General features: G+C 41.8%; 1 protein-coding gene across 7 annotated transcripts in view; it reads right to left on the bottom strand.

Annotated features, from left to right (window-relative positions):
* MYBPC1 (myosin binding protein C1) overlaps nt 1–25050 on the bottom strand; it is a 116342-nt gene that overhangs the window by 34450 nt on the left and 56842 nt on the right. For all 7 annotated transcript variants that reach the window (XM_039483618.1, XM_039483586.1, XM_039483576.1 and 4 more), the window contains 12 exons: nt 17678–17841; nt 13958–14090; nt 12364–12488; nt 11090–11195; nt 10599–10765; nt 8713–8875; nt 7201–7307; nt 6040–6173; nt 4523–4682; nt 3460–3564; nt 2598–2786; nt 339–473 (listed from right to left, as the gene is read on the bottom strand). In XM_039483618.1, the coding sequence (XP_039339552.1) occupies nt 339–473; nt 2598–2786; nt 3460–3564; nt 4523–4682; nt 6040–6173; nt 7201–7307; nt 8713–8875; nt 10599–10765; nt 11090–11195; nt 12364–12488; nt 13958–14090; nt 17678–17841 (1688 nt within the window). The remainder of the gene's footprint in view (nt 1–338; nt 474–2597; nt 2787–3459; nt 3565–4522; nt 4683–6039; nt 6174–7200; nt 7308–8712; nt 8876–10598; nt 10766–11089; nt 11196–12363; nt 12489–13957; nt 14091–17677; nt 17842–25050) is intronic.

Raw genomic sequence — 25050 nt, 5'->3', positions numbered from 1 at the left:
CCATCCATCCAAATATTTAATCTCTCTGGTGTGGCCAGATTTCATGTCCTCAGGGAGCAAGCTGTGGAAGCCCCTGAACAATGAACTCTTTCACCTCAGCACAGTGCACAGCCACCAAGTCTCTAGACTAACTGGATGTTGTTTTGAAATGCCAGCTCAAATGTAGGAACGGATAGGTGTGCAGGAGCTAGAAAGGAGCCTGGATGAAACTCAATAGCTTGAGAATTCTGGCTGGCTAACTTTTACCTCAAAGCAACAGTCAGCTCTCACGGAGAAAAGGTGGGGCAAGTCTCACCTATTTTAAGCACTAGGAGCATACCATAGTTGTTGTCACTTACTTCCTTCAAAGCAGTACTCTATAACATAGCCGTCTAAACCTGCTGCTCCAATGTGATCTGGTGGCCGCCATTTCATTGTAACGGTGCTATCAGTTACTCCATCAACTGCCAGGAGAGTTGGTGGACTGGTGACAGCTAAAAATAAAGAAAACATTTGTATTAGCATTAAAATGTGCCCTTATGATATACAGCAAGTGGGAATCTTCTAATTGCTGCCCAAAGTGGCAACACAGATTCTAGGGCATAGATACTGGAGAATTTAAGGCTTTATTTCTCACCTTTATGAAAGGCGTGTGTTTTATTCTGTCCCATTAGAAATTAAGAAACACCTGCTCAGTAAATAAAATACTGGCCCTCCGGCAACTGCTCCCAGAACTTCCATCTACGAGGCTCTGCAGCACTGATTTGTATTTGGATAGATGAGAAGATCCTCAGACCACAGTATTGTTACTCTCAGAAGAGGAGAGGACACTACTGCAGCAGCACTCTTTCCCCATGCTCCCTAGGATTATGAGTGCCCTCTGTAAAAGGCAGCAAACCCCTACTGACAGAGCCAGATTAAGATTTATTGGGACCCTGGACACAAAGAACATTTGCCCCCCCCCCCCCACACACCCTGAGGGCCCAGGGGTGCTGGAACCGGAGGGTGGGGGTGGGGGGCAAGGCCTTCCACTTTTAAAAGTGGGAGGGTTTTGCTTGCCCACCTTTTAACATGGGCATAATGGCCTTGGGCAGGCACGGAGTAGTGCTGGCAGGGGCTGTGCTTCGTGGCAGGGGAGCTGATAGGTTGATAAGCTCGCATGCTAAGAAGCGCAGACCCTGCTAATGGCGCCAGCCTCTTCCAGTGCAAGGCTGAGGAGGGCCTTAGCCTCCCCCACTCCACAGGGCCCCATTCCCTGCTCCTTCTCTTCCCCCTGAGGCCCTGACCAGGCTTGAAGCTGGAGCCTGGAGCTATTAAGAGCTGCCCAGGGAGTCCAGGTTGCTGTGCAGAGCCTGGGACCCTCCACCTGCCCTGGGTGGCATGCCCCGGGGGTGGGGGGCAGGGACATGGACAGGGTCTGCTCTTGCCACGCTGGCTCCCACCCAGGCAGGTGGAGTTTCTGAGGCTCGCCATGGTGGCCTGGCTCCCTGGGCAGCTCTTACCACGGCCCAGCTCTGGCTTCTGGCCTGGCCAAGGGGCGGGGCCTTGGGCGGAAGTGGGGGAAGCAGGGAGGAGACACATTTCCAGTGCCACTGGCCCACCCATTTCTACCCAGGTTTTGGCATTTCTGCAAGGGACCCCAAATTGGCCAGGGTCCCTGGGCATGCGCCCTGAGGGCCCATGCATTAATCCACTGCTGCCTACTGACCTAGAGAATAAGGCACTGTGTGTACTAAAGGGAAACTGTGTTTATCAGAATCATTGAAAAACATGTGTCTTTCCACAAAGGTGCCAGCATAGCTTTCTGGGACAATGTCCATCAGGTTTAACCAGGTTGGGGTTTACTAGGGTCCTGGTCCATGACTAGGGCTCTTAGGTGCTATGACATTACAAATAATAAATAGTAGGGTATGCAAAACTATTTACAATATGGTTAGTTTACCCTGGCTAAGAAAAGATGTTGAAACCATGTTAGCTGTTCTGGGGGAAAGAAATGTGTTTTCACTAACACAGGTAAATGGCGCATAGGGCTGGAACCCAGGACCTCCTTAAGTCTTAATCCTAGCTCTGCTACCTAACTTACTGTATGATTTTGGCTAACTTAACAACTTTGCCCCAATTTTGCCATCTGTATAATGGAGTTGATACCTGTCAACTTACAAATGTGTTGAGAGGATAATTTACTGTTTGCACAGTTATTTGAAACTGCAAAGCACTATGCAAGTGCCAAATATTATTACTAAAGGAGTAAGCTTGAAAGAAACTCAGCTCTCCATATGGCGTTTGTAGCACATGACACTGAGCCACTCAACATGAAAATATTGACATCTGATTTTTGGCCAATTTTAAAAATTAATTTCCAGTGCTTGGATGCTTCCAGAATGAGAGATTTTTCTAAGGAATGCACAGAGGGACCAAGACTGTCACTGTCCTATTCTCTCATGAATTCTGTCCACTGTATGCCACTAGTGTGCCCTTCTGCGTAAAACATCCCCTTGCTTCATAAAAAGAAGACATTACAAGCAGAAAGTTAGGACTGTTGGATATGGCTCTTTAAAATTTTATATACAAGCCAATGTTTTAAACGTGCAGATACATCTATATTCTTGTTTACTCACCCAAGGGAACAAAAGCCTTTGAGGGCATACTTGGTTTAGAAATTCCTACTGCATTAACAGCAAATACACGGACCTCATAAGCAACACCTTCAATCATCTTCTTTGGTTCAAATGTTGTTTCTTTACACAGATCAAAATTCAGTCTCATCCACCTGGAGCTTTGTTTCTTTTTCCTTTCAATGAAATATCCTATTGAACAAACATAATTATGTAAACTGAAATAAGGGACCAGCATTTGTAAAATCAGATTCAAAGCCAAAATGAATGCCATCTTTTTGGCCACTTTCTGGATACAACTCTACACTTTCTGGATACAACGTTCCCTTCTGACCCTTGGGGTTTTGCCAAAAGTGCAAGTTAGGCTCTCTCTTCCAATTGCAACCATTTTTAAACTTAATTTTATAACATCACAGTATTTAGCCCACGGTGGTTAAGAGCCCAGGTCTACCAGCTTCTGAGCACCCCGATGTCCATTTATTGTAGTATACTGGAAGCTGCTCGGCTAGACATGGAACTGTTCCCTAAGTCTGCTAACTCTCAAAAGGAACAAAGTTTCAGAGTTTGGTGGTTTATGATAATATGCAAATTGCCCACCCTACTCAGTCCTGTCAGAATAGTGGTAATTTAATAACATTACAAGATGGTGAGGATAATCTTCACGTCTCCAAGGATCTGTAACCCAGATATCTAAGAAAACACCTCTTATGGAAGTTAACAGCCATATGATGCTCTTGCTGTTCATTTCCAAGAATTGAACTTTCCAGGACCAGAGGCTGAGCTGTTTCAATTTAGGGTCCATTTCTTTGGAGTTCACTTCCCTTGACCATACTATGATATCACCAAATAAAGGAAATGCACTTACCTAAGATAGGAGACCCACCATCATAGGCTGGAGGTTCCCAGTTCATAAAACACCAGTCTTCACCCACCTCAGTCACATTTGGTGCAAGAGGAGGGTCAGGAACATCTGTTGCAAACACAATAAATATATCTTTTAATTAGAAGAAAATGAACCTTTAAAACGTTTTTCTAAAATGAAGTAAAGGAGGACACAGAATGCTGTAAAATAAACAAAATAAAAATAACAATTCTTAAAGTGCAATCATGAGAGCAAGACTAGGAGCAGTTTTCAAAGGCAGAATAAACATGTCACAATAATCAAGTCTGGAGGTCAAGAAGGTATAGTTACTGTGACTAGATACAAGGCGGGAAGAAAATGTTACAATATGCTGGAGATGAAAGCCTGTCCTGAGCACTATAGAAATGTGGGCTTCAATGTTTAGCTCAGGAGGTCAAAAATAGCTCCCACTTTGTGAACCCTTTCAACTAATTTGGAGCAAACCTCTGCATAGAGAGGAAGGATGATCTGGTGGCTAGGATACAATGCTATGGCCTGTGACACCCCAGTTCAATTCCCTCCTCTGCCACATGGTTTGTGTGTGAACTTGGACGAGTCACTTATTTCTCTGTGCCTCAGTTCCCCCCCTGTAAAATGGTGATAAAAGCACTGCTCTGCCTCACAGGGAAGTTGTGAAGATAAATACAACAAAGGTGGTGAAGTATGCGCCAAAATACTATGGAAATGGGAGCCACATAAGTACTGTAAACAGCTTAGATAGATCATTAGGGAGGACAGTCACTGCACATAAGGTACTTAGATGTTTCTCTCACCCTACAGCTAATAAGTCCATCTTAGGCTCCAAAAAGGGTCCATCTAGAAGGATGGGATCTAGAATGCCAAAAGCTGGGGTGGTCACAAAACAGAGGAGCCCTAGGGCACCATAAGAGATATGAAAGACTCATATTGGAAAAAGAAGCTGATTCTAGGTGGGGGATTTCTTTAACAAGTATTTATTGAAAAGTGAAGTAGATATGATAAAATCTGCCAGTTTAGTGCTGTGGCCTTGTGCATTAGAATGACTTACCAACCACCTTGATGTTGATATTAGCTGAGTCTTCTCCAGCCTCATTCTTTAGCATTATTTTGTAGACGCCTGAGTCATCCCTCTCGGCTATATCAATTACCAAACAGCTGCTATCCGGATAAGTTTCTGCCCGTATTCTGCCACCTGTCTCCATGATCCACTAGGAATCAAAGTAAGGAGGGGGAAATGTAGCATTTTCTGACTTGAGAACCAGAATGAACAAAAATCAAAACCAAAGAACAATACAGTACACTTAAAGGAAAGAAATCTGCAAAACAACTGCAGGAACCATCTTGAGCTTTACATTTAAAGCTCAAAGTTTCAACCACTTACTATGTATAAAATGACAGCACAAATAAGGGATGGGTCAGTCATGACTGGGTCCTTTCAGAGATTCTTAGCTTTGATACTACCATTAAAATTTACTAAGGAATAGACAACCATGTGGTTCTTACTGAAGTCAATGAGGACCATATGTCCCTATCTCTGAATGTTGCATTCAAAATATGGAGGTGATAAATTTGACTTCTTAGAACTATGTGGTCACAGACAGATCTATGTGAAGTTTTGCATTGCGTCACCATAAGGAGTTTGCCTGGCTCATTGTTTCACTACAAACTTGAAACTCCAATAGTTTGTCAAGAGGGTCATTAACATTTGCAACCATGAGTTAAGTAATGGCTTTTTGTCAAAACCTTGCAGCATTTGCAGTTTTACATAAATTATGTAAAAAACAGCTATAGCGTTGGTGGTTTTGACTGTTATGTTTAAATTTTCAGACTGTGTGAATCCCTGTGAAGCAGATGGCTTGAATCTGTGAATCAAAAACCATCAAAATTTCACAGAATAGAAACTGAAAGCATCGGCAGAGCAGGTTAATAAGGTAAATCACTTTAGAAATGCAATTCAAGTGCTATTTAAAAAGTACTGAGTAGCTGCAATTCAGCTAGTTTACAGGAAGTCCTCAACAGCAGTAATTTGTAGGCCTGTGTTATGCAGACTAGACAATCATAATGGTTCCTTTTAGCCTTTTCCAGGAATCTATCAGAACAGCAGTCTACATTCCAATAATAGCACGTCTGATATGTTTGGCTCACTTCTCCAAATGAGCATGGAGATTGGGTTTTTCTTTCCAACAGAAACATGTACTTCTGAAGAGGAGAGGATTGCGTAGGCTACTCTACACTGTGTCTGATTCATCACTGCCCTTTATATTGTATGTACAGCAAGACCATTTCCTCCATTTGCATGATTTTAGCTATCCAACCCTTGTTTCAAAATAACACTAAATGGAAAATAACAATACATAAATATATATAAAGCTTACTCTTATCCTTGGAATCAGAATCATAGAGATATAATGTAGTTGAGCAAGTGTCTCCTCATTATCTTTTGCCAGGGTAAGAGCCATAAAACAATTAAAACAGATTGACTCACCGTGCTGAAAACTATTTTTGGTGAAAAAGGCCCTTCACCAGACTACAGAAATACGCATATAGTAGCACCAGCTGTTATACCTTATCCCCTTTACTCCACATAACTTTTGGAGTCGGCTCTCCAGAGATTGGGATCTCCAATCGTAGTTTGTTTCCTGCTACTACTGTCACCGTGTTATTGTCACCAAGATTTTCCAGGTGGAGCCTAGGAGGATCTGAAAATTCAGACATTACCAAATTCATTATAGTCCTGCCACATTGAGAAGCACATTTGGGTAAGTACAATGACCTGGGCATAATTGTGCAATATAAAGCCTACTATAATGCAGAGAAAAGTGGTCCAAAACTTTCTAAGTTGGGTGTTTCCCTGATATTTTTAATATAGTTGAACCGTCCCCCTTTTTTGGGGGGGGGGGAAGGGAAACAATCACTCCTATTACCATTCTTACACCACCCATCTCCAAACATTCTCCAAAGGCCCACAGCAAAGCCATTGATAGGTCACTGCCATTCTCTGTTGTTCTTAGCCTGTCTCCTCTCTATCTGATACAAGAGTCATATATAACAAAATGCAGGTAACATAACATTATATTAAAGATGTACAGTTTGACAAAGCCACCCCTAATATTCAATGGTTACTATTAATATTAGGATTCATAACCCAGCTAACAGGGCATTATTGAGGGGACAGTCACTGTGATGTTTTACTTTTGTTTGAAAAATTGGGTGCATTAACAAACCACATATTTGACTGATTTAATATATCTTGGTCAATACAATTATCCATAGATTGCTTAATGCACTTGGTATGTGGGGCAAAGTGCAACTGTACCACTATTCCAGTATCAAATAAATTGACAAAAAGTGTCAGAATTCAAATGGGACGGACAGTCAAAACTTTGAAGAACATAACACTGCATTCTGCTGTTGTTACGCATGCTACATAGAAGGCCAGCAGCAAGTGTATGAAGAAAACTCTTAATACTTGCTTATTTTTAGGCTTAGAAATTCAGCAGGGGAATCTTTCTTGTGGCTTCAATGGTCTTTGGATCAGGCCCTCAAATCATAATCAGATCATGACTTCTGACTTGTATTTTGCCTAGGTAAAAACTCTGGTTTGCTAATGGGAGATTACATGTGTGTTCTGAAGAATTTCTGACCAGAATCTTGGATATCTCACACAGCACTCACTTTCCACAGGTCAAAGAAAACTTTATAACTATAGATGCGTCATGCACTTACCTATGACATGTACTCTGCATGGTATGTTAACTTTATAGGCATCTGGTACGAACATGTAATCACCTTCATCATCAACAATGGAGCTTGCTATAACCAACCTGTGGATTCTGTGACAAATTAAAAAAGAAACCCGTTTAAATTATATTTTGTAGACTTTATGCAGATAAAAGGAAGAATTACTGTTACATCTGAAGTTACAAGTTCACCAGGTCTCCTCATTTGTGTCAGATTGCTGACTCTCAAAAAATCTTAGCTACTGTATGCTAAATAGTGTTTTAGCTGATTAAACTGTTGGTGATTAGAATTTGATTTTCTTGAGAAGGGCATCAAGGAAACTAGGAATAGTTAGGGCTTTTAACGTTTTCCATTTGATCATGGAAATGGAAAACTGCAGGGAGTATAATCTATTTTACTCAGGTGTTTTGAGCCACTCCCTGTAGGGTTGCAATTAGATCTCTATGAGAAAATTTGATGCCCCTTTCCCAGGAAGTAGGTCTTATTTTTGTTGGTCCTTCCTTGTGACTTTACTGGTTCTGTCCCTGGAACAGAGTGGCAGGGTGGATAAGCAAGGCACGCTGCTCTCTATCCTATGCCTGGGTGAACTCTCCAGAAATACACTCGGATTTTTTTGGGCTCCTGTCTTCTGGTCTGGCTGAGCTATGCTCAGGGCAGGACCCAATTTGAGAAGTGCAGGATAAGTGGCTTTATACCACCTTTATGGCTCCCGTATCTAGTCCCAGGGCACCAGGGGCCACAGGTTAGAGCAACAGCAAGGCTATTCTACTGTATGCCAACATAAGGGTCTATTATGCAGCTGGGGTTTGTCCCCGGGTGCTCCTTATATTGGGGTGGCGGAAGAGTGAGTAGAGCCAACATGGTAGTTTTATACCACCCTAAGAATTCTCCTACACATGTGGAATTCCCAGATACCTGTTTTAGTGTGTTGGTACAGGGCAAAGGAAAAGTATTAAGGTTGAGGATCTGGCCCTTAGCTTTTTTTAAAATGGAGAAAATAGTAAACAATTTTTCTGGAGAATTAGTCCAATGTTCAGAACAGATTTTAAATGCAAAGGCACCTGATAAATGCATGTAACTTGCATTGACAGAGATGTGAATTCTGTGCGCAATATATGGAAATGGAATAGAAACAGACAGTAAAACAAATCTTAAAATGGTAAAACAGTCATTTCTAATAATTGTTTTAATCTTGCTACTTACTATTCCACAGTGAATGCAATACAGAAACTTCAAGCAAAATGCATTCCTTGAATGTGTGTACATCATGAAATATTCCATTATGGCTAATCAACAGTCTGAGTAAACTGACTGAAATAGAGGCGCAGTAGTGAAGCTGGTAGCTGACGAATATTGCTTTTATTGTGAGGTCAAATATAAATATCTCTGAGGGGGTTGAATGTGAGGGGTGGAAAAGTATCACTGGGGCAATTTACACTCTGGCATCGCCTGAGGTCAGTCACTATTACAGTCCAATCTGTGTTTCAGGAGGCCTACCTTCCTTTGTGATATAACTTTACACGGTCACTAGCTGGAAGAAGCTGCCCATTTTTGTACCACTTCCCTTCTATGTTCTCAGATATCTCACACTTCAGGGTGATTTCTTTCCCAAGCATCACAGTCTGGTCTGTTAGTGGCTGCATTATCTTCAGTGGTCTCACTTAAGAAAAGAGAACCATGGAAATTAGTGCTGATATTGAATAACCATTCATGATTTTATTTGGGAGCTGCTACTAGCAGCCATAATCTGAAAATCAGATAAATGCCCCGATGATTACTAACAAAAACTCCTCTCAAGGCTAAATACTAGTAATATGTACAAATCTGACATGCATTCTTTACTTAAGCTGTGAAACACTTAGCTTTTGATTGTTTCATGTAACAGTGACTAAAGTTCTTTAATTGCGTGTGTTCTTGAAAAGTGCCATATTGACTGACTGATGGTACATGAAACATAATTCCTTCTCTGGTCACAAAACAGACAAGGAATGGGCAAACACTGTGCATGCTTTCCCTTACAACATGCCAATGAGGGACCACCTTCATAGGTCAGATGGTAGATGAATCTTAGTCTATTTATCCCTTTCCTCCCTACTAAGGGGGACAATTTTTGTGGCATCTGTCCACTAGTAATTGTAGTGAGACCACAAATGTAATTTATATATACCAATGATCACTTATAAGATAGTAGTGGCTTTCTCTCACTTGCAACCTGGACCAGATTCAGAATGGTGATCCAGAAATGAAAATTTGTGTATATTAATAATTTTCACAGTCACCCATACTCCTGGTAGTTATTATCTTGACTTATTGAGATAGATTAACCAAAAATGGGACATGTTCGCAAACACTGCAGGACTTAACATGGCTAGAAGGAAGATAGAATATAATTTAGCAGAGTTCATTCTGTCATAAACACAGAAACATTTACAAAATGATTAAAGGTATGTTACAGTAATTTCCAACTCTTGCCCCAAAGTAAAAAGCAGTAAACTGCAAATGTGCATACGCTTGGCTAGAAAACATGTGTATTCTAGCCACTTTTAAAGATATATTGTCACAAACCCCAGGGTGGGAAGTTTATTACATGTATTTCTATGTCATATTTTCAATATTGTTTCTATTCTTTTTTCTGATGACAAGTCTAAGGGTTGGGGATTGGGAAACTAGTTCCTGGTAGCCCTACTCATACTTACAGAGCTGGTTGGAAAATGTTTATTCCCCCCATGGAAAATGTTGACTCTTCATAAAAAAAAACTGTTTATTTTTTTTCTGGTTTTGGGTGAAAAAAATTTGCCTTTTGGTTTTCTAATGAAAAAGTTTAAAATGTTGCAAAAATCAGATGCTTTCTGTGAAAAAAAATTCATTTGATCAAAACCCCAACTTTTCATCAAAAGAGTTTTGACAGAAATTTTTCAACCAGCCCTACTTAACTGTCTGTTAACCCCCATAATAGCCAAAGGAAAAGAATGTAATACACTGATCCTGGAGATTAGCAATAGAAAAATCACTAGGAGAAAAAACAGTTGAAACCACTGTATCATGATGAGCAATACTCATTGTTTCGTTATGCTCCTCCTTGTGCTGGTTTTCAGCTGCTGTCCTGTGTCTTATAATTAGATTGTAAGCACCCTGGGACAGGGACTGTCTTTTTGTTCTGTGTTTCTACAGCACACAGCACAATGGGGTCTTGGTCCATGACTAGGACTCCTACGCTCTACGGTAGTACAAATAAATAAATAAATAAATAAATAAATAAAATATGTTGGTCAGGTTTCCCAGTAGACTCATAGAAATAGGCAAATAGCAATAGTATACTAGGAAAACAATTCTGTTACAGGAGTAAAATTTCAAGCACCAACAGAGAGATGTACAGTACTTACAATCAACTGCAAGCTTAGCAGCTGATTGCCCTCCAGTTGTCATCACCGAATAGGTTGCATTGTCAGCTTTTGTAGCTTCATCTATGATCATAGTGTGTTTTTTGCCATCAACCTTAAGTCGATAACGAGATCTAGGTTCATTGGTCAGCTCCACACCATTCTTAAACCTGATAGAGGATAATAAATATTACTTCCGTAATTAAACTTACCATTGCTAATACTATATCAAGCAAGTTCTGCATGAATGAGTATCCTGAAGAGATCAAGGGAAGCTTTTGTAGACCGTAGGACAAGAGAAAAGATTTAAGTGAACTAATTAATTAAACTAAAAGCATATTATTGCTGTCACAGTATTTTTAAAAACATTTTCTGATATTTTCTAATTACATTTCAGATTTATATACACAGAAGATGAAATTGTCCTTAAGACACTGCACTTTTCATTCTTGGAGAAAACAGCATCTTCTCTGAGGTGGATGAAAGTGGCTTACCATTTCACATTTGCACCCTCTTCAGACACTTCACAGGATAATTCTATTCTTTCACCAACATAGGTACTCAGGTCTTCCAGCGCCTTGGTCACCACCACTGGAGGCTCTATGACGAGAAAAAAAAATATGGTTTTATGTTTCAGAAACAGAACTAAACGAAATAGAAAAAATGTGTTATAACAGTACAGAAAATAATTATATTTTAAAAATTCTAACATCAATCATCTTCTTAAGCTATTGGCTAAGACTTTGTTTTTTTTCTACTTGAAATCAGTAGTAAGAAGATGGCCCATGTACCAATAGCAGGTATAGTTATTGCAAGATCTTGAGTCAGTTAAAAGAAAAACCTACCTCTTAATCCATTTTACAAACAATGTGCCAACCTAAGTGGAGTAAGTGCAGATCCACAGTCCTATTTTCCATCCCCCAGAGTACAATGGTCTCATCATACATTGCATATGATGAAAATGGCATAATATTGAATCTTCATAGGGTAGATCCATCCCTGCTTGTTCAAACTCAAGTCAACTTAATAAACAAGAGAGAATACAACCCTTGTGCTACATTAATTTAAAAGGACACTGACAACTATTTGATAAGGTTTTTAGTCACTATAGTTTTAAATAGCTTTTTGGTATATATGAAATGGCCTTTCTTTTCCTGTAATTTTTCTTCCTACAAACAGGAGTTGCCCTCCAATTTTCTAATGCAGCTTTAACCAAAAGGCTTCCCTTTTACTCAGTTTCCTGCTTGTGCACCAGTAGCACCATCAGTGATTCCAATAAGAATATTAACAGCAGAAGTGCACGGAGACTTGGAGAACCAGTCACCAGTCCACACGCTAGAGAGAAAGAAGAGTTTTCTCTAAAGGTCAGTGGCCTAAATCTACAGCTGGAAAGATTGGTTTGCGATGATTTTCAATTGGCTTGAGTGTATTCAATATCACAAATCTCTGTGCTGCTAGGAAGCCTAACGCTGTTCTCAGTGGGTACCCCAAAAAGGTTGCAATCTACCTAGAGGATCACAGCTTCACAAAGCTCCTATGTTACCACTAGACCACTAAGAGGTGGAGGAATGAAAAATCAGTAGGGTTATCAAAGAGATAGAGAGAGATCTTAGGGGATGGGGAGGGTAGGACATACAGACACACACTGGGCCAGAGTCTCACCTGATGTAAATCATCATTGTTCCAATAAATTGAGCCATGCCGATTTACAACAGTTAAGGATCTGACCTGCTGTTTTAAAACTAAAAAGCAAGATGATGTACACTACCTCTTACAAAGAGTTCTGTGGAGCATTTCTCATCACCAGCCGTCACATGATAGCGGGCGTCATCTGCCATTGTGCAGTTATTGATGAACAAAATTCGCTGGTTACCTTTGTGCTCAAAAATGTACCTGTTTGAATTTGCACAGAGCAACCCAGAGTTAGCAAAACTTGGTCTCTTTTGTTGTTCTCCTTTTAACTAAAATGTTCAAGGGATTATTGTAGGGGAAAATCCTGTTTTGTGCGTGGCTTTGGAATGGATGACCTGAAAGGTCTTCTCCAGCCTTAACAAGGATGGAGATGTAGTTGTAAATAACCAATAGAAAGAAAAGCTATAGGCTTGTTTGGCACTGAACTCCCTTGGGCTCCTTTGAAAATCCCAGCCAAAATTATTTGGAAAAATAATTGTAAACTGGCTCTTGAAAATAGCAGAACAAAGTGGGTGTCTGACCACTAGACCAGTAGCGGTGAAAATAATCAGTAACAGGAGCCTAGGCTTCATTCTGACACTCAACATATTTTTGAGGTACAATAATAACTGAGGTGAAGAAGTTACCATTATCGGTAGGCCAGATGGCTCAGGGGAGTTGTAATAGGGTATGGACCATTTCACCTTTATGTCACTGGTTCAGATTTACTTCAGGTCAGTAATGACCAAAGCTCATTAGCATTTGACAGAGATTCTGCAGCCTGTGTGAAATGAGTTGATGGTTTCAGTTCAGCGTTTACAGGATGGGTGTCCACAAATCAGCCTGTGGTGGAACCCTGAATTGGTCAAGGCAGATTAAGGGATTCAAGATAAGATACCTCGACTTTCTGCATGATGGCAGTCATTTAATACTGGGCCAAATCCTGCACTGGCTAATACTGAGAAGGGGGGCAGGAAAGCTGCTTACTGAGTCCTCTGTACAGGGGTTTTGCTGGTTAGGACGTTCTTGGCAGGCTAGTGCAAGCAGCATACTGGGATTTTGAGTTGAGTACATTTTGATGTTCCTGGGAGCAGGTTCATTGTGACCTTATCCATTGATAGATAATGCATGGTGCTGACCTTAGCATAAGCGATAATTTATTCAGGGAGCATTAGACATACCTGCTTCCTCCCCTTTCTTCCCAACCACCACTCCCCTAATTTATAGACTCGCCTCCACCCGCCTGGGGACATGGTGCATGGTCTGGTATATAAAGCCAGCCATCTCTCCTCCAAGTCACGCTGCAGAACTGCTATGGAGTAATTCTGACCATACCATTTCCCAATCCCTTACAGATTAGAGGGCAGAGTATAGTTCAGTATGTTTTGTTGTGGGAATATATTTTACATTCCTCTCCACTCCTGGGGATGCAGAGAACACTCTATATTAACACTGAAGCATATTGTGGCTTGTTCTTTGAACTATAGTTCACTGACACCTTTACAGTGTGCATATAACTTATATATAGTTTGATTATGATAAACAGTCTGCAAAAGAAGTTGGTGTGAGCTTGGTTACTGAGAGAGGTAAATCTACACAAAACAAAACCAGCGTCAAGGGAAGATGCAATGTGTTAGTTCAGCGAGAAAGTGTGTGGAATTTATTATATGTGTTTAGTAAAAATCACTTACTTTGTACTTGGTCGTATTTCTTGGCCATTTTTATACCACTTGAGCTCCACCGTTGGATCTGCCAACTCCACCACAAACCTTACTTTACCTCCTTTGTCCACCTGATATGCAGGATCCAGAATTTTGGAAAAAGCTGTTGCAGGATTTATGAAAAGAAGAGGAGAAACAAATGAAAATGTGCATGTTATAAAGACATTGCATAATGCAAAGCCCAACTGGGACTGATACAGTACATAATATGGAACCCATTTATAATGAATTTAACTATGGTGGAACTCTCTGTTGTTGTTGTTTTTATTGCTACTTAGGCCAACCTTGAAGTCCTTACTTAGGCAAAATTCCCACTGAATTTCCTGTTGTCAGAGTGAGCACTTTGTGGTTTGCCTAAGAGTGAATGAAAGTCCCAAATTGTTTCAGTGGATTGGAATATGCAAACTGCAGTTCCCTTTATAGTGGAGCTGTGGAAAGCTTTATAAAAATACCTGAAATCAGGCAAAAATAGTCCAGTTTCAGATTTCATTACAAGCTAAAAACTAATGAGTTTTGTCAAAAGATTTACTCAGGTTTGCAAATCTGCTTAAGCAAAACCTGGTCTGAGCTATAATTTTGGGCCAATTTGTGGCTTTGTATAAAAATTATATAAAATGTATGGTTTCATCTCATTTAAACTTAAGGCTAGGTAAAGCCTAGAGGTTTCAAGAGAATTTCACTTTGAGTTTTTATTTACATTCAGGCACAGAACTGAGACTCAGGGGAACACGTACCCAGTGGATTGAAAGTGAAGAAAATGTTCCCACAGATAAATTGTTCACGGCTAATTACAGTGTAATCAGTCTCGGTGTGACAGCAATTGCAACCTCATGCAGTATCTTTGGGGGAACAGATTGTATTAAGTTTATGTATCACTGTGGGCCAGGGATTATATGTATGATTGTGTTTCTACTCCATGAAGGAGGGTTACCACAGCTCCTTCAGGAACTAGAACTGTGTGTGTGTGTGTATGGGGGAGAGGGTGAGTAAGGTAAATCACTCATGTTGTAAACACCTCTAGAAAGGTATCTTCCCTGGGGGAGGTTTACATATACCAGTTCAAACTGAGTTTCCAGATACTTTGAAAACAAAGAAAACAAACATTTTGGCTTAGAAAGGCTCTGTTTAAGCTGTCTCGGGACCTTCTTTCTAAGGGGGGTGGGGAAGCTTGTCCCTTGCAAAATGATTGGAGAGATTTTGGCTTACTAGGGCCTCATAAGACTGATGGGTGACCTCTGGTAAGCTTTTATCTTATGCATAGGAACTTCCATTGTTTTTTATGTTTTCTCTGTAATGCTTTTATCTTAAGAATAAATGTGCTTGCCTAGTAAGAGCCGTGTGGTAACCTGTAATTGTTGTCAATACATTGTTCATAGCCCTCAGAGAGAAAAAACAATGCACAGGCACTGGCTGTTAGGCTGGGAATATTACAGAGTAAGGAAGGAAGTTGTGTAGCTTTAAAACCCCCTGTCAGAAGGGAGTGGCACCAGGGTTCCCACCCAGAGACAGGTGGCGGCTGAACACCTGAAACTTGACTGGGATCTCCTGGAGTGAGCCATGGAGGTGAGGATACAGGTGCAGCTACCCTGAAACTGACACTCAGTTTATAGTGCAATTAGGGGGAGGGGGAAGAAAGGTCTCTACAGATCTGCCAAAGCTACAGATTTCCCTCAAGGTCTATAGGTTTTCAGACTCTCCTACAGGTCTCCTCAGCTGCAGGAAAAACCTCATTGGTTAGGCAGCCCCTCCTCAGGGAGTGGGAGAATAGAAAAGGCAGCTAATCAGAACTGTTGCAGGTGCTGAGAGACATCCTGGTCCTTTGCCTCTTGGAGCAGTTAGTGCTCCTTTCCCATCCTTCCTGCTAGAAGATTCAAATGTCCTTGTGTGTAGCAACTGGCTGGGGTGCAGTTGTTCCTGCCAACTCTGCAGTTCCTGCTTTGATTCACAGCACTGCTCCTGCACCAGGCCTGGGAGGGGACATGAAGATTCTCCCCACATGGCTCCACCTGCCTCTCCCCCTTTAGAGAGTTCCACCAACAGAGGAACTGCCATAGTGGCACAGACCAAAGGCCCATTTAGTCCAATACTTCTTCAACACTGGCCAGTGCCAGATGCTTCAGCAGATGCGGAACGGTACCCATAAAAGTCAATTGTGTAATAACATGGCTATGGTGATGGAGACGGGTAACTTCTCCCTGACCTCAGGAATTTGGTGGCTGACTTCTATCTAGAAGCAGAGATTTGATGTTTTATGTAAATTTTTGTTCTAGTTTAGAGCAAGTTTTGTTATTCTGATATATGCTTAATCCCTTTTTGAACCACGCTAAGTTCATCACTTCAATAATATCTTTTGGCAGTAAATTCTACAAATTAATTAAATGCTGTGTTTAAAAAATACCAAAAGTATTTCTTTTTATTAATTTTAAATGTGTTGCTCTTCATTTACATGGACTGTCCCCTTGTTTGTTTTATTAGACGGTAAATAGGAGTGAGAGAATAACCTTTTCTATATCAGTGTGTATGTTAGAAGAGTTCCACCATATTATAGTATGAAGGGACAGTTTAAATCCAATTGCTTTTAACAGCCAAGAAAAAAATGGATCTCTGATTGTGTAAATGACAGTAGATGATTTTAAATTTCCAAGCAAGACTGAAGCAGCAGAACCATTTATTTTACTTCTGATAGTACTTGACATAGTTAAATAAATGTACATTTTATTTCGGGATTTATTGGCCCAGAATATCTGGTGTGGCCAAACTGTGCTCAATGCAGAACCAGAGAGATTGAGCAAAGGTGGCCCTTATACCATCTTTATGTTCCCCCAATACTGGTACTGGCCAGGGATTACTCCAGTCTCTGGCATAAGTTAGAGCACTTTAAAGACTGCTCTAACTTACACCCAACGGCCAGCGGCCCCAATGGACTGATCTAATAGATCGGGATCACTGGGATACAAGAAGGCCTTCGCCATGCTCCCTTGTCTCTGGGAATGCTTCCTGACCTGTGTTCTGGGAGGGAGATATCTTCTACACAAGGGGAATCCTCTGGGGAACCAACGGTGCAACACAAGTATCTGGAATGAACCCGAGAAGTGCCACGGTATACAAGCAAATGCCAGAATATTACCTTGGACAGAATGCGTGTGCATGTACATATGTTGCACTGTTTGCATTACGAAGCATCTTGGGTGGGAAAGGACAGTCCTGAATCAGCCTACCCTGCACCCAAAGGAGTGTTTGCGCACTAGCCAGGATCTCAGTGAAGCTGAGCGAAGTTTCAAAATTAAGTAAAAAAATAAATGGCGAAGAGCAAGTAATATGTTTAGTATTCCTCAACTTTAATAATCTAAAGTGTTACTCCTAACACAGGGTCTAATTCTGCATCCTTAACCAAGCAAACCCCCCTTGCAAGTCAATGAGAGTTGTGCTCAATTAAGAACCACAATTTCGCATACAGGACATTAGTGATAAATATAGAATGGTATGTGGTTTTTATGTTAAGCACTGTGAGCCAAAACCTGCCCCGGTTTACTCCCTGTACAACCTCTTCAACTTGAGTGGGGTTTCACTGTGTGTAAATCAGGTTAGAGCTTGTCCCTGTATATTTCACGGACTTTGTCTCACCCTCTCTCTCAAGAAGATGGTTCATGTTTGACCAACAGATGTAAGAAACCTTTTCCTTGGTCATACCTGCACTCTTCTTCTCTTCTCTGCGCATGCGTTTCAGACGTTTTAACATGCCTCTCAGATCAGTGATACCATACTGAAATGCAATCTTCTCATATTCATTGGGATTAGCATTCTTCAGGAGCTCCCACACATCTATCTCGGGCTCTTCCTCTTGTTTAATCTCCCTAACAGTAGCAAAAAAAAGTTCTTTTTTAATGTAGAGTAGTTAATGAGACTTCATTGCATTAGAAAAGAGCGGGACAAGTGGGTATTAACTCTATGGTGATCTTAGAAAAGTTTTGGTTAAGGTTTGAAGATTTAAATAAAAAATTTGATTCACTTAAGGATGGACCTGAGCTATTGAGGTTAGTTCTGGATTCAAAGTTTCTCACAGTACATGAGGTAACTGACTCAATGGTTCTGGTTTTGTCTCTTATAGATGGAAGGCTAACTATGAAATTCAGATCCTGATTCAAACTTCTCCAAAAAGTGCAGGATCCAAGGTTCTTTTTTGAGATGTCCAAGTATCATCAATCTGTGGAAATTTTTACATTTGCTCAGGAGGAAAAAAATATTTGAAAATACAGTTGTATAATAAGGTTCTGATTCTGATCTCACACAAACCAGTTTCTCATACTGCTGTAACTTCATTGACGTCAGTGAAGTCACTTGTGATTTACACCAACATAACTGAGATCACAGTCTAGCGTATAAATTCTATAGTTATAAAAGGGCCTTTATTCTTTGAATGTAGACCCCAATTCTGCAATTGTTTCTGGTAGTGGGGGACACACAGAACCTCACTGAAGTCAACGGGCATCTGTGCAGGCATAAGGGTACACCCATTGTCAGGAATTAGTGCTTGCAGCTGAGCCTGGGACAGGCTAGCTTCACCTCCCTAGTGAGCAACAGAGGACTTGTAGCTGAATCACACTTGGCGTGCAAGAAAATCACCTGATTGGCTAGACTGCCCGACTGGCTGAAGGAACCAATGGTGTGCTTTTAAACACAGGAGCAGCATTAGGCCAATGGCTGCTCAATCCATTCACCCACAGCTACATTAGTTTCTGCTCCTGGCTTGGCCCCAGCCCTGCTCCTGCCTTGCCTCAATTCAGGTAACCCAGCTCTGGTCCTCAACTCCAATTCCTGACTTCTGACTCTAGGTTCCTACTCCTGACTACTGACTCCTGCTCCTTCACTAGCCTGGACTCCCGCTCTAATCGCTAGGTCTGACCACCCACGTTCTGGGTTCTGACAGTTTGTGCAGCTCCAAACCAAAATTGGGGTAGCTTCCTCTTCCAGGATGGATCCCACAAAAACTAACATCCCTTTGTTGGAGTTGGTCGATGCCTTGCAGAATTGACAAATGCAGATTAGCACTCTGCAGGAGCAGAACATTGCCTTTACATACTCAAGCCTTGCATCAGGACCTTAAAGAATCAAAGACTCATTTACCAGGCAAGCTTGATGGACACCATGGAAAGTTTTGTGACTTCCTGAACCGCTGTCGGCTCCTGTTTCTATTATGCCTGCAAACTTACCCCATGGACTGGTCCAGAGTGGGGCTCATCATCAGTTTGCTGACCAGGCACATGCAGGTCTGGGCCTCTCCACTATGGGGAAAATACAGCCCTTTCTTGGGCCAATTCAAGAATTCTGTCCAAGTCATGGAAATAATTTTTGATGACCCAAAATGAACATTCACAGCACAAGCTGTGGCATCCTGAGACTGGGATGCCAACCAGTCAGCAACTACGACACAGAGTTTCAGCGCCTGGTGACAGACACCAAGTGGTACAAAACTGCACAGTGCTACCATTTCTGGCTCCATCTGAACAACAAGAGCAAAGGCAAGCTTGTGTGGGCGGAAGCTCCGACCAACCTGGATGCCCTGTTTGCATTAAGATAGACAACTGCCTATGGGAATGCCAACAGGAAAAGAAGTGCCTCCCTGGCATTGGTCAGAAAACCTTCCACACACACTCCACAGCCTGAGCCCATCCAACTGGACACAGCCTGACACCGTCTCTCTGATACAGAGAAAGATCGACATGGTGCATCAGAGCTATGTCTCTATTGCAGAGGACCTAGACACTTTGCTTTGAGTTGTATGGCAAAGGGATGACTGAGAAAATGTCAGGTTCCAGCACCAGTAGAGGGATTTGGGTGAGGCTAGCACTTCCCCTTTTCTCCCATTCATGGCTCCTACAGTGATCCTCAGGCACCTTGATGGCATCTAATCAATGCTCAACACACCGTCAGCTGCTCTGTCTACGATATCCCCTGATGACAGAGCTCAGCCTGGAACCACTGGTGCCTCCAGGAATTGTATGGACCTAGAATTTTCCCTAAAACACAAGATTCTGACACTGCATTAAGGCCATCACTGCATGGAGACCATCAACAGTTCTCTCCTATCTTTAGGTCCAATCACACAAGAGATCACTCTTGGAGGTCACCACCTATCAGGGTCATCATAAGTCCTTCCAGTTTGGTTTTGTCCATTTCCCACACTTTCCAATCATTCTTAGCATCACATTGCTTGGGACACATGATCCCCACATCCTTTGGGGATCAAGCATGGTGCATTTTAATTCCCGGTACTGCCAGCAGTCCTGCTTTCCTGAGTCCAGTTGTAGGTTAGAGTTTCTCCCTCTGAGTGAGTCCAGCCCCCACCTCAAGGACTTCAGAACAGGGGGACCCAGCTTGAAGTTGTCCCTGCTGGCACCAACAGCAAGAAGGCTGATGTTCTGCCTTCTCATTGGTGCTATGATTGTCCTATAAACCTTCAGCCCAGAGCCGAGGCTCCCTTTGGGTGTATCTACTCCCTTGCTGAACCAGAACTACAGGCACTCAGAGTCTATCTCTGAGGGAACCTGGAAAAGGGAATCATCTGTCCTTCCATGTCCCATCTTTTTTTGTGGCCAAAACAGACGTCTCTCTGAGATACTGTGTGGACAACTGGGTGTTGAATAAAATAACCACCCAGAATCAGTACTCCCTGTTGCTTATCAACAAATTCTTTGAGTAGCTTCGCTCTGCCAGAGTCTTTACCAAATTAGTCCTCCATGGAGCCTAAAACCTGGTTCTGGTTTTGAAGGAGATCAGTGGAATGCTGCCTTTCACACCCAGTATGGACACTGGAATATCTGGTGATGCCCTTCATACTGTGCAATGCCCCAGTGACCTTCCAACATGTTATCAATGATATTTATATAGAGGTGTTGTATCAGTTTCTTGTTATATAACTCAATGATTGCTTCATCTTCTCTGAAGACCAGACTCTTCATGGTCAACATGCGTGCCACGTCATGGAGAGCCTTCATCTGAATCATCTCTATGCAGAATTAGAAAAGTGTGAATTTGATCAGACTATGATTAAGTTCTTAGGTAATATTATTTCCCATAGGGAACTAGCTATGGATCCCTGCAAGGTAGCCACCATCTCTAACTGGACAGACCAAGGGACACCTGGGTGTGTGTGTGCAGCAGTTCTGAGGCTTCACCAACCTTTACCAGAAGTACATTTGAAACTTTTCTGATAGCTCTGCTGATGGCACTCTTCTGGAAAGGAGCTCAGTTCCTCTGGTTCCCAAAGGCTCAACTCACCTGTGACCACTTGAAGAGGGCTTTTACATCAGCACACATCCTGGTCCACTCCAACTCCACCTGGTCATTTATAGTAGAAACCAGCGCATCCAACTTTGCCATTGGAGACAAACTATTGGAGCAAAGGGGCACCCATAATCAATTTCATCCTCGTGCTTTCTACTCCTGTAAACTAACCCCAGCAGAAAAGAATCACGATATCTGGGATAAGGAATTACTAGCAATCAAGACAGCCTTCAAGGAATGGCACCATCTCCTGGAAGGAGCTGAGTTTCTGGTGTAGGTTCTTACAGATCACAAGAACTTGGAATTCCTCTGCCATGGCCAGGTGCCTTAACCAACACTAGATTTGCTGGTTCCTATTCTTTTCCAGGTTCAACTTCATGGTGATCTACTGCCCAAGGGTAAGAAATGGGAAGGCGTATGCCCTATCCTGTGAAGATGAATACCTCGAAACGGACTCAGAATCCCCTTCCATGGTCCTTAAATCATCTAATTTTATTAGTGGTATGGTGGACAGTAGCCTGATGTCTTCCATCCAATCTCTCGTCTTGTGACCCGTTTGCCACCCACCTCTGTCAGATCTTAAATACCACTGTTTCCCCACCAACTCAGAATTTCAACTGAGGGATGGGACAGTCTGTTACAAGGAACAGGCCTATGTTCCAGAAGGACATTTCATTCCTTCTCACCCTAGCTTGACTCTTCTTGGAAAATGTTTTATGATTTCATGGTTTGCCTTCTGGTGTGGTGTAAGTCCAAGTGCCACAATTTATTTCCTGGTTTTCTTCAAGCTCCTTGGTGTGGAGTCCCTTATATCCCCCTCACCACAATGGGCAGACGGAACACGTTAACCAGATCTTTGAAAAATTATTCCACTGCTTCTTAAATTACCAACACTACGATTGGGTTCCCTTGTTACCACACACAGAGTTCATTTATAACAGTTCCACTCATGCCTCTGTTCAGCAAAGCCTGTTTTATGCTAGTTACAGATTCCATCCTCGCTTCCATGCCCACAGTCTCCCTGGTATCCACAGCAGTGGAGCTGGCCACCCATCTGCATCAGATACAACAAGAGCTCCAAGAGCACCTAAGCACCGTGAAGGAAACCTATAAATGCCATGCCAACGAGGGCCATTCAGACATTCCCAACCTTGCAATAGGAGACAAGATCTGGGTGTCCACCCCAGAACCTTAAATCCATCTGCCTCTCAGCTAAACAGGATCACTGATACACAGGGCTCTTCATGTTCATAGAACAGAACAACTTGGTCTCTTTCAAGCTACAGTTTACCAAGTCATTGAAGATTAAACATGTTCCATACCTCCCTTCTCAAGCCATGCACAGAAAACCTGTTTCCAGCCCATCCAATCCCCTGCCTACACCCGTATCCATCGAGGGGCAAGATGAGTATGTAGTTCAAAAGATCCCTGACTCCAGGTGAGTCTGAGGGAAAGTCTAATACTTGGTTATTGGGAAGGTTATGGTCTGGAAGACCCATCCAGGGAACCAGAGGAGAATATCCACAGAGCAGATATACTGTGAACTTTTCACTGGTCCCAGGCGAGCTGTCAGGAATTAGGGTTTGCAGCTGAGCCTGGGACCAGCGAGCTACACTTCCCTAGTGAGCAACAGAGGATTCATCGCTGAATCACACTTGGCTTGCAGCAGAATCACCTGATTGGCCAGACCACCTGATTAGCTGGAGGAACCAACAGGTGTGCTCTTAAGCACAGCAGCAGCATTAGTCCAACGGCTACTCAAAGCATTTCCCCACAGCTGCAATAGCTCCTGTACCTGCTCCTGCCTTGGCCTCAACTTTGCTTCTGCATTGCCTCATTCCAGGTCACCCGGCTCTGACTCTACTCCGATTCCTGACTTTGTCTCTGACCCTTGGCTCTGCCATGTGGCCTCTGACTCTGGTTCTGATCCTTGGCTCTGATTCCTGACTTCTGACTCTGACCCTTGCTTCTGGTAATCTGGTCTCTGGCTCTGGCTCTGATCCTGAGCTCCTATTTCTGGCTCCTGACTCCTGTTCTAACCACTAGGCTGACTCCTGCTCCAGCCAGTAGGCATGACCACCCATGTCCCCATCTCTGACATCTGTACTTCTCAAACTGCAGGACTGGGGTTAAATTTGGTACAAGGCTGGTATTATGGGTCCATCAACACCTGTACTCATGACACAAATATGTTGACCTCTGTACTTACCGTGGTCTTTAGTAATGGGAAGCATTTTTTAGCTCTCTAGAGTTAGTTCTGTTTGTTCAAGCTTATCAGATTTCATATTAAACAAGCTAGAGTATCATATTTATTGTAGTTAGCTTCAAAGTCTATATTTGAGCTAACAGAGTCAGCTGATAAAAAAAAACTAGTTAACTATTTTGAAACTGGCAAGCATTAAATGCAGGGATAATGGGGCAGTCTGGATAAGATCATAATTTTGATGAGATCCCCTGGTTATCTCAGAAAAAGAAAGCCACTAGTATAATTTAGGGGTATAGGAGAAAGAGGGCAAAGGTCTTGACCCTTCTTTTCCAGAAGCATGTGCTGGCTGAGACCAGGGTTGCCCTGATTAAATCTGACAGGTTCTGGGGGAATCAGCACTTTTGGCAACAGAGCAAGAACACAAATGTATGGAAAAATAAAAAAACTTCAGCCTTTATTGCCTTATGGTATAGAGAAATAATGGGATATCTGAGAAGTCTGACAGGGTTGGGACAGTGACTATGGTACAGTACTAGACCATTATATAATCCATAAAGTTTACAAGCTTTTATAGTAGTTCAGTGGTATTTTTAAGAAATAACTAAAGATGATTCAAAATATTTATGGTGTGTAGTATTACTCCTAAGATAATATAAAGACTGGCATTGCATGATATTTTATGTCTTTAATTTTTGTTTTGTGCTTATGGTTTATGGAGACTGACTACTTACTGAAAACAGTCGTGTTTCAATGAGATTCCTCCTGCATGAGGCCAGGTCAAAACCAGCTTGCAAACATATGTAAAAGCTGACACGCGCTAAAGGGTAGAATTCTCATCTCATTGCGCTGGCCATTAGCTGTGCAACTCCTATCAATGCTAATGAGAGTTACACACACACATCCACATGAACCGAGATGATAATGTGCCCCGTTAAAATCAGGCAGTGGTTGGGAATGAGGATCAGCATATCCAGATTTTCAAGTAATTAAACAATTATTTCAGACTCTCTATTCAGCTTGCATAACTAAGAACAAATTTTAACACTTTGAACAACCACACTTTGTTCTGAGACTATAATATTTGTACCTGTGGATAGTGGGCAAACATTTATTACTTTCCAGACAGATCCATTGTAAATTATCTAGACCACAATCTCATCCAATTTTTTCCCCCTGAGATATGTGCATTTTGTTGAAAAATTTATTTAAAAAAAAGTATAAATGTTTGAGTCTCTTTGAGATCTAGCGCCTTTTGGAATTTCGTGGCATTATTGACCCATTGCTGTGATAAGACATACCACCTCACACAGTATGTCATTAAGATGGCTTACTGGTTTGACTTCCTGTGACAGCATCACAAAATAGTAATAATTTAAAAAAAAGCATTCAGACTCTACACATTTAGACTTTTGTTAAAATATATATTTCAGGTACTTATATATTGAATTTCAGCAGCTGAAATGTGGATGCAAAATACTGGTCTTATCAATATAAAATTATTCTATTTAAAAACGGGTTGGTTTGGTTTCCCCATTAACCACACAAGAGTTATACTGTGTTTCTATGAAATATA

This window comes from Mauremys reevesii, linkage group 1 (genome assembly GCF_016161935.1).
Source record: "Mauremys reevesii isolate NIE-2019 linkage group 1, ASM1616193v1, whole genome shotgun sequence".
NCBI classification, from domain to species: Eukaryota; Metazoa; Chordata; order Testudines; family Geoemydidae; genus Mauremys; species Mauremys reevesii.
This window is presented reverse-complemented; position numbering and strand designations above follow the sequence as displayed.